This window comes from Bidens hawaiensis, unplaced genomic scaffold (assembly GCF_021521415.1).
Source record: "Bidens hawaiensis isolate Kalapana, Puna unplaced genomic scaffold, B.hawaiensis_p1.1 tig00057782_1, whole genome shotgun sequence".
Classification (NCBI taxonomy): domain Eukaryota; kingdom Viridiplantae; phylum Streptophyta; class Magnoliopsida; order Asterales; family Asteraceae; genus Bidens; species Bidens hawaiensis.
The window spans coordinates 8,269-18,381 of NW_027500418.1; the positions used below are offsets into that span (position 1 = coordinate 8,269).

At 38.0% G+C, this 10,113-nt stretch overlaps 1 protein-coding gene and 1 pseudogene across 2 annotated transcripts; one reads left to right on the plus strand and one right to left on the minus strand.

The window, feature by feature from the left end:
- The first annotated feature begins 1,091 nt into the window (after positions 1-1,091).
- On the plus strand, positions 1,092-4,710 carry LOC143602025 (homeobox-leucine zipper protein ATHB-13-like). Its single transcript, XM_077079278.1, has 3 exons — positions 1,092-1,222; positions 1,353-1,741; positions 4,333-4,710. The coding sequence occupies exons 1-3, from the start codon at positions 1,150-1,152 to the stop codon at positions 4,702-4,704; spliced, it is 834 nt and encodes a 277-aa protein (XP_076935393.1). The 5' UTR covers positions 1,092-1,149; the 3' UTR covers positions 4,705-4,710.
- LOC143602024 (endochitinase EP3 pseudogene) lies at positions 2,433-3,659 on the minus strand (annotated as a pseudogene). The gene is made up of 2 exons (XR_013147756.1): positions 3,252-3,659; positions 2,433-2,815 (listed from the first exon to the last, which is right to left on the minus strand). The product of XR_013147756.1 is annotated as an endochitinase EP3 pseudogene (transcript).
- Positions 4,711-10,113: the final 5,403 nt, after the last annotated feature.

Sequence of the window (10,113 nt, forward strand, 5' to 3'; positions counted from 1 at the left end):
TGAAATCAAAGGTGCTAGCTGTCTCGTACGTAATGTACAATAACCAATTATTGTGTTGGATCCTTTATATATATATATATATTATTTATTTCTTAAATCATCCGGGTCAAGCACCTGTCCGCCCTCATGGGTCGGTCCAACCTTTAACTTGGTAAGGCATCCGGGTCGACGTCCCGGCCGCATCTGAAAATATTATAAGTCATTTAAATTTATAATATTTTGTTATGAAAAACAATATTGATTTATAATAGATATATTGGGTATCCTTAGGGGGACGGAGTGGTCACCCTGAAGGCTTCAGGGTGTGTGTCACGGCCTTGCCGGGGACACCGACCTGGGTGAAAAAAATAATCCCACCACGAGGATATACATGTTGCTTCTCTCTCTCTCTAAAAATTAATGGTTGAAAGATATAATGGAGTGATAGATGATCATTTTTGGGAGGTTTTGAAGTGGTAGAAACAGAATGACATGGCACTAACATAAGGGAGGACATTACTGATGGGATGACCGCTCCCACCACCCTTATCAAGTTGGGGTTTCTTTTTTAACATTTGTAAATTGTTTAACTAATATAAGTAATTTAATCGAAAAACTATACATCAAATAAGATTACGACATTAGAGCAAGTGTAGTGTGTGACAAAGTGAATTTTGGCTTGAACATCGACCCTCAGGCGATATTCGGCGATTTGTTTGGGTTGGGGGGTGGGGGGTGACATCAATTTGTCGTTGGGTTTGATTTGGAAATATTTTTTTTAATATGTTGTGTGTGTAACATATATATATATATATGTATGTAAATGCATATGTATATATATATATATATATATTTTTTGGTTATAAAAAAGTCAGCATCACATTGCAGGTGAATATTTAGATAAGAATCTGAAAGGAAATTGCAATAAAATAAAAAATATTTGAAAAAGCCAACCCACCTCACCCCACTCCCATCTATCTCTCTTTGAGGTTTAAAACAGCTTATTGACATTTCTCTAGTGTCTTTGTCTCCCTCCGATGTTTCTTTCTCCATCCAAAATCCATATCATAATATCCAGACTAACACACATGCACACATCCATACAGCTATCAGTTAAATTGCTTGGTGTGACTTTGGCCTAACTTTTCACATTTAAAAAGGGATACTGACATGTCCTTCCTCCCACCTGAACCCATGTTTTTTGGCTGTGAAGATGACCACCACCCTCCTCATGACTTCCAAGGTTTTAATTCCCTCTTCTCTCTCTATCTCTAGATCTGCATGTGGCTTTCTTGATCATCAAACATAATTAAGGTTATAAAGTCATATGTTAGGGTTGGTCTTATATATTAAATATTATTGTTTGTATGCAGGTGTTCAGACACTCTTGATGAGGAGATCTATGTCATATTCTGGGATGGACAGGTGTGAAGAAACGCGTGGTGCTGCGGCCGATGATGATCTGTCGGAAGACGATGGATCACAGATTGGAGAGAAGAAGCGAAGGCTCAATTTGGAACAAGTGAAGGCTCTTGAAAAGAGCTTTGAGTTGGGAAACAAGCTTGAGCCTGAAAGAAAGACTCAACTGGCTCGCGCTCTTGGGTTGCAGCCGAGGCAAGTTGCCATATGGTTCCAGAACCGAAGAGCGCGATGGAAGACAAAACAGTTGGAGAAAGATTATGATGTCTTGAGGAGACAATTTGAGTCCGTCAAGGCTGATAATGATGCTCTCAAGAATCTAAACAAGAAACTTCATGCAGAGGTATAATATCATTTTCACAATTAAAGACAAAACACATTGACTTGTTTTCACGGGTAGAATGGAAATATAAGGGAGTGTTATGTTTAGAGCTAGTGTGAATTTCTAACATGGTATGAACCTAAAACAAATTCCATGGATTTGGGTCAAGTGTTGATGGGTTAGGTTCAGCATTGGGTCGAGCCCACAAATATGTTTAGCTAATGCATCATGTTCGTGTCAATCTGATTATATAAATTTGTGTTTTCTTGTAATTTTAAAGTATTGTTAGTATGTAACTAAAATAGGTTAAATGGGTTGTGTTTTATGTTAACCCACAAATAATCAAGTCATATTCGAGTTCTTATATAAACAGAATTACAAATTTTGTCCTTTAAAATAAGACGAATTATGGTTCGTGTCCTTTTCTAAGTTTCCTTGCAGGCGGTGTACTTTAAACTTTTTTTTCCTACAAGTTATGTCCTTTACGCTAACTGGGTTAGAAAAACTCTGTTAAATCCCATCACGTGAGAAGCATGTGAGGGCATTTTTGTCTTTTCACCTGTACCTGCAACTTCTTCATCTTCAAAATAGAAAAATACCAAAAAACTCGCTGGCCGGACTCGAACCCGCGACCTCAGGCCGGACCAGAGTGTAACACACACACACCAGCCAACTGCGCTGGTGTGTCAGTTGGTTTAACATCGTAAACGTTTTAATATATACCAAGCTGGTTGCAATATTGAGTGTAGTATTGGACACGGGCACTTACAGTAGCTGGATTGCCACCATCACATTCCATTCCATTAATAGCTCGAATAGTAGCTCCAAACCCTTGACCGATGATCGAGTGGACGTTGTTCATCCAAAACCACAGTGCGGTCCGAAAAGAGATCACAGGATCTGTGGCCACAGTTTCAGGATTGTTGAGCCCATCAAACCCGATGCTCCTTCCGGCTGGACCGTAGTTGTAATTCCATGACAATTGGATCGGGCCTCTCCCAAAGTAACCCTTGTCAGGGTAACATGGATATTGAGTATTATTTTCGTCGCAGTAATCCCTTGAGGCACCGTTTATTTCATTAATATAGCAAAAATCTGTCACATGCAAAACAAATAGTTAATTTATATATAGAACACACAACACAATCTATTTATTATTTTTGTTAGCGACTTTAATGTTGTAAATGGTTAATTACCAAAAATTAATTGTAACAAACTCAAGTAATAACATATTTTTATATGTTATAGATCTTTCATTAGTTAAGTGAAATAATTACATACAAACGTTTAAAGAGATCTCTACATCTATCTCACTAATACCTATAATCTATTAGTCATGGTATTGCAAGAATTCTATGTGAAAGTATTGTTAAGAAATATCTTGTGACGGTTAAAATACCCATATTGGGCAGGCATATATAAGTTTATAAAGTATACAAAAATGATTTCAAAAGTAGTAATATTGTTCAAATGTTGCCTTATTTAGATCATGTAACATAATTAATATAGAGGAATGAATCTTAATTCTTACGTCCAGTTTCATGTGTAACATGAGCAAAGAAAGCTGCAATCTCCCTCCTTGAATCATCTTCAGAACCAACCCTACCAAACTGAGGATAGTTTCCGAGGGCTTCAAGGAAGGCGGCTCGTGAATAAAACCCTCTCCCTTCACAACTGGCGTCTGACTGATCCACGATCCCGTTAAAGAATGCATCGGTCACGATGCTACTAACATCAACATTATTCGTGGGAGGAGCCGCGAAGCACGGCCCTTCTTGGCAGCCGGCTCCACAATACGCCTCGTCACTGCCACAAAAACCGAACCGGCTACAACACAAGTCCGGACTGCAACCGCAGTTTTGGGCGGCGGAGTTGAGGATTCCAACAACAAGTACTCCGGCAATGATGAGTATTTTGATTGTTTTCATGGTGGTTTGTTTGGTTTAGTTAGTTGGATTGTGGGTGTGCATTTATAGTGTTGTGAACACTAAAACGTGTGGATATGTATATATTAAAACGTTTACGATGTTAAACCAACTGACACACCAGCGTAGTTGGCTGGTGTGTGTGTGTTACACTTTCGTCCGGCCTGAGGTCGCGGGTTCGAGTCCGGCCAGCGAGTTTTTTGGTATTTTTCTATTTTGAAGAAGAAGAAGAAGTTGCAGGTACAGGTGAAAAGACAAAAATGCCCTCACATGCTTCTCACGTGATGGGATTTAACAGAGTTTTTCTAACCCAGTTAGCGTAAAGGACATAACTTGTAGGAAAAAAAAGTTTAAAGTACACCGCCTGCAAGGAAACTTAGAAAAGGACACGAACCGTAATTCGTCTTATTTTAAAGGACAAAATTTGTAATTCTGACATTATTTTCAGGTTATGTTTGGTTGACTTGCCAACCCATGAACACTAGCCATTAACACCCCAACGTTTAGCCAAATATATATGTATATATAAACCTTGTCAACACATTGGTAATCTTGAAGCCACATGTTTCCCACCAAAGCTTTCAATTTACTTTCAAAAATCAAATCTTTATAGTAATTAGTATGTGTAATTCAAGAATTGGATTAGATATGTCATACAATTATCAAGATTACATTTTTCATCTTCAGTTATTGGCTGCAAAAGGTGGAGAAGCAAATGGTTTTAGACCCATAAATCTAAACCAAGAAACCGAAGGTTCCTGGAGTAATGGAAGTGAAAACAGCTGTGGTCTCAACACAGTAACATGCACCATGACACAATCAGTAGAGAGCCCAATATTTTACAATCAAATTTCAAATAACATTTACCCAACCATGATATCTATGGGTCCGAATTCAAGTCTAACACAATTCCTACAAAACCCTTTGACAACAGATCTCCTCAGCCAGCGATTAAATCAAACGGTGGGTAACAACAGCCTATGTAACATGTTTAACGCTATCGAAGATCAACCTGCTTATTGGCCATGGCCGGAGCAGGATCATCAGCAACTTCGTTGAAGTTGTTTTTTTTTTCATAAATTCTTTTTTTTCCTTGTTCAAATTTTATTCAAGCATCCATTTTGCAATTTAATTGGTATATAGAATTTAATTATATGCGTTTTGTTTTATTTAATTATCAAAAGTTAAAATCTACGCTTGATTAATTTGTTCTCATAGTTTGAATTTTTGTAACATAGCATGCTATGAGAATGAATTTAATCGAAGTATATAAAATTATTTTATTTTATGGAATTCATGTGGCATGCTTAATTTATTATATATTTCTATTTATTATATTTAATTATACACAAAAATTCAAGGTTTACAGCAAACGAAGGCACAAAAGAAGCAAAAAGTCAGATTGTCTTTGTCTACTTTAATCGTATTTTATATGAATTAAATCCAAATTGACATTTACTTAAAACAACAAACATAAGAGTTACTTTTATGATTTTGATTTTACATGCTCGTTCGTTCGAGACTAATTTATTTTTTCTCTTTGACGAACAACGGTGTGGGGTTAATGGCTCGTACTCTCATTCAATATTTTTCGAATTATCTGATTGAGATTTTGAATAACCCATTGAGAATATGATAGTGTTAAGTATTCATGACTTTTTATCAGTTTTTTCCTTTAATATTACTTGAGAACATGGTGAAAGATTTCAAATTGTCATTCTTTGTCATTCGAAGCTAGGTGACTTTGTTTTTTTTTTTTTAATTAAAAAAGGTCGAGATTTTTGTGGGCATGAGTTGTTATTTTGTAGCTTTTATAAATAATTAATTAATCCTTTTATATTATTTGAGAACATAGTGAAAGATTTCAAATTGTCATTCTTTGTTCGTCGAAGCTAGGTGACTTTGTTTTTTTATTTTTTTCTTTATTAAAAAAGGTCGAGAGTTTTGTGGGCATGAGTTGTTATTTTGTAGCTTTTAATAATAATCTAATGTGTTGTGTTGTTCATTTTGTTTATTAAAGCACATGTCAAATGTTTATAACTAGATTATCACCCGGCGTGTTGCGCCGGGACAATTGGTAAAACCTCAATGTTGAAACCCGAGCGTTGGTAGAACTCGAGCGTTGGTAAAGCCCGAGCGTTACATCGGTGATTTGACGTGAATTTAGTTAGTATTGTTTACATTCGTTACGGTACACACCATTAACATATAAAAAGTATATTTGTCAAATTAACGTATAAAAAATAAATTCTTTAAAACGACCTTTGTTTGGTCGTAAACTTGGGCGGTGGTAGAACCCAGTCGTTATCGGTGCCGAGCATTAAGGCGCTGACTTGACACACATTTGGTCGGTTCTTGCTAGGCTACGTTTGTCACGGTACTGGAGCTCATAAAGAGAAAAAAAGTATAAAATTGAGTGGACCAATAGAGTGGTGTCGGTCGATAAACTTGAGCGTTGGTAAATCGAGCGTTGTTGGTCCCGGGCGTTGAGACGTTGATTCTATACGAATTCGGTCGGTTTTCGTCACGTTGATCGTTATAATATCGGAATTGAAATAAACAAAAGAAAAAAAAGACTTATCATTTGGTTAGTTTCCGTTATGTTCATTACGATAACAAAGCGAAAAAAAATGTTGTGGACACGTATGGTGCCACCAAGTGGTCCAATGACGGCTTAGCGGCACCAAACTTGTGTTTTATATATATTAGATAATAAATAATTAGGGGTGTTAATTAGATCGAAATATATTCTTTATTAAAACAAATATCAACGATTTATTCAATTGATATTTCTAAATGATCGAAATCTATCGAGAGGTGTAGGTAAGGGTAAAAATAGGGAGAATATACTGCGTTTGGCTTCTTGGAATATAGGAACACTAAATAGGAAGTTGCTTGAATTGGTAGATGTGCTTAAAAGACGCAAGGTTCAGATAGCATGCCTACAAGAGACTAAGTGGAAAGGGCAAAGAGGGGCCGAGTTTAATGGGTATAAGTTGTGGTACTCGGGGTATGATGGATCTAGGAATGGAGTCGGGTTTCTAGTGGCTAAGGAACTACACACTAGTGTGGTGGAGGTGATAAGACATAGCGACAGGATTATGGTTTTAAGATTAGTATTAGGGGAGGAAGTAGTGGCAGTAGTTTGTGCATACGCGCCTCATGTAGGCTTAGGGGATCAGGAAAAAAGAGAATTTTGGGACTGCCTAGACTTAGTGGTAAGGGGCATACCTAGGAGCGATAGGATTTATATAGGAGGTGATTTTAATGGGCACATTGGTAAGGCTAACGATGGTTTTCAAGCCGTACATGGGGTTTCGGCTTTGGTGATAGGAATGAGAACGGCACAGATCTTCTAGAGTTTGCGGTGGCCCACGATCTAGGTATTATAAACTCGTACTTTAAGAAAAGAGAATCTCATTTGATCACTTTTAGCAGTGGGGGACGCAACACACAAATTGACTACTTTTTGATGAGGTGAGGAGACCGACGTTGGTGGAAGGAGTGCAAAGTCATACCTAGGGAGGCAGTTGTGGCTCAACATTGACTGCTGGTGGCAGATATAGGCTTCAGAAATAAGCTGACTAAGCAATAGAGGAAATGTACACCTAGAATTAGATGGGGAAATTTGAAGGATGACAATCTTCCACTGTTTAAGGACAAATTCATGTTGCAGACATTTATCCGAATAGATGGGAACTCAGATATGGGAAGCTATGGCGACAAAGATCATTCAAGTAGCAAAGGAGACTCTCGGGGTCACAACAGGAAAGGCAGGTGGACATAAGGAGTCTTGGTGGTGGAATGAGGTCATACAGGATAAGATAAGGGACAAACAAGGAAGTTTTAGAGAACTTATGAGGTGCACGAATGAGGAGGAGAGAGTGAGATTGAGGGAGACTTACAAAACGGCCAAGAGAGAGGCGAAGAAGGCAGTGTCAGAAGCAAAGAACACGACATATAAACGGAAGTATGAATGCTTAGAAACAAAAGAGGGAGAACATGTTATGTTTAAAATTGCCAAAGCCAGGGAGCGTAGAAGACAAGATCTAGGACCTGTGAAGTTTATAAAGGATTCGAATGCGCATGTACTATTTAAGGAGCAGGACATCAAGCTAAGATGGAAAACCTACTTCCAAAACCTTTTTAACCATAGGAGAGCTTACCAAGAAGAATATGACTACACAACCTTGCTACGACAACAACCGAATAATTGCTACTGTCAACGGATCATTAAGGAAGAGGTGCAGACTGCGCCCAGGAGAAGGGGAAGAGCTAAGGCAGTCGGCCCAGACAACATACCCATCAAGGTGTGGAAGTTTCTGGGAGAAGAAAGAGCCATGTGGTTAACGACTTTGGTCAATATTATCCTCAAATCTGGTAAGATGCCAGACCAATGGAGGAATAGCGTCGTAGTCCCTATCTATAAGAACAAATGAGACGCCCAATGTTGTGGTAACTACCGAGGAATCAAGCTACTAAGCCATACTATGAAGTTATGGGAAAGAGTGATTGAGGTTAGACTTAGACGGGAAACTCAAGTTACGATGAACCAATTTGGCTTTATGCCAGGGCGTTCCACCACAGAGGCAACACACATCATAAGAAGTTTGATGGAAAAGCATAGAGAGAAGAAGCGAGACCATCATATGGTGTTTATTGACATAGAAAAGGCGTACGACAGTGTGGCACACCAAGTGCTTTGGGACTGCCTGGAGAGTAGAGGGGTCCCGAGGAAATATATAGAGATAATTATAGATATGTATGCCAGGAGTGCTACAAGTGTCCGTGCACCATTGGGGGACACTGACCTCTTCCCTGTGGAGGTAGGCCTCCACCAAGGGTCAGCATTGAGCAGTTTCTTTTTGCAGTAGTCTTAGACGGGTTATCAAAATCGATTCAAGAGACACTCCCATGGTGCATGATGTTCGCAGACGATATTGTGTTAGTTGCTGAGAGAAAACAAGATCTTAACATGAGACTAGAGGAGTGGCGAACAACCTTAGAGGGAAAAGGTTTAAGGATTAGTCGCTCCAAAATGGAGTACCTCCATTGTGATTTTGATGGAGTAAATGACAATGAGGACATCCATATCACCATTGAAGGGCAAGTGGTTCCGTAGGTAACGAAGTTCAAGTACCTAGGATCGTTTGTTTAGAGCGAAGGGGAGTTAGACAGTGATATGGCCCATCGTGTTCAGGTAGGATGGCGTAGATATAGAGTAGCCACAGGCGTATTGTGCGACAGGAGATTCCCAACTAAACTAAAAGGAAAGTTTTATAGGGTCGCAGTTAGACCTGCAATGTTATATGGAACAGATTGTTGGGCCATCAAGAAGACATAAGAGCGGAAGATGGAGGTAGCAGAGATGAGAATGCTATGTTGGATGTGTGGGCACACAAAATTAGACAGAATAAGAAACGATGTGTTTCGGGAGAGATTAGGGGTAGCTAATATATCAGACAAAATAAGAGAATGGAGATTGAGATGGTTTGGACATGTGAAGAGAAGACAGACAACGAATCCTGTAAGATCTGTAGAAAACATTACTATAGAGGGAAGGAAAGGTAGAGGCCGACCTAAATTGACTTAGGATGAGAGGATTAGGCATGATTTGCTAGACTTACACCTCTCTGTGGACATGGTTGAGGATAGGAATTCTTGAAGACGTAGAACTAAGGTCAATGATTTCTAAGAAGAAAGTAGTAACTTAGGGGCTTCTTTGTACCTTATTTTTGGTCAGACGCAATTATGTTATTCTCTTTTCTTTTATATATATATATATATTTGGGAGTTTATCCTTACTATTTCAATATATCTATATATTATTATCATTATTATTACTAAGTGTATTATTAATTATATTGCTGTTGAACTTGGATTCTCATACGTATGATTTTTAGAGCTGAGGGTCTCTCTGGAAGCCACCTCTCTATTCTATTGGATAAAGGTACGGTGTGCCTACATCCCACCCTCTCCAGACCCTACTTATAGCTTTGCTATTGGTGGGATTTTCCTCTGGGTATAATTGATTGATCGAAATCTATCGGAATTTATCCGAATTCAATTCGGATTGGATTCGGATGAATGCAAATTAAACCAAATACTATTTTTTCTAATTTTTGGTTTCTGTTTATTTTCTTTTCTGTAATAACGTTTTACTATTTTAAAACCACAAAAAATATACAAAACCTGAAAGCATAAGTAATCTTGAAAACAATTTCAAACATCAAACTTCAAAAAATAGTCTAAATAAATACATCATAATTTAAAAACATAGTAAAGCTTATTGGTGATGATAATGGATTTGAGAATGGGTTGGACACACTTTTAAGTTTTAATCATAAGATTAATGAGCTAGGTCATGCAACAAGAGATCAATCTTTTATGTTTTATGTTTTGATTTGAGCCCAAAATTGAAGTGTGCAAAAACCATAGGGCAATCTAAACCGAGATGCCTAAATATTA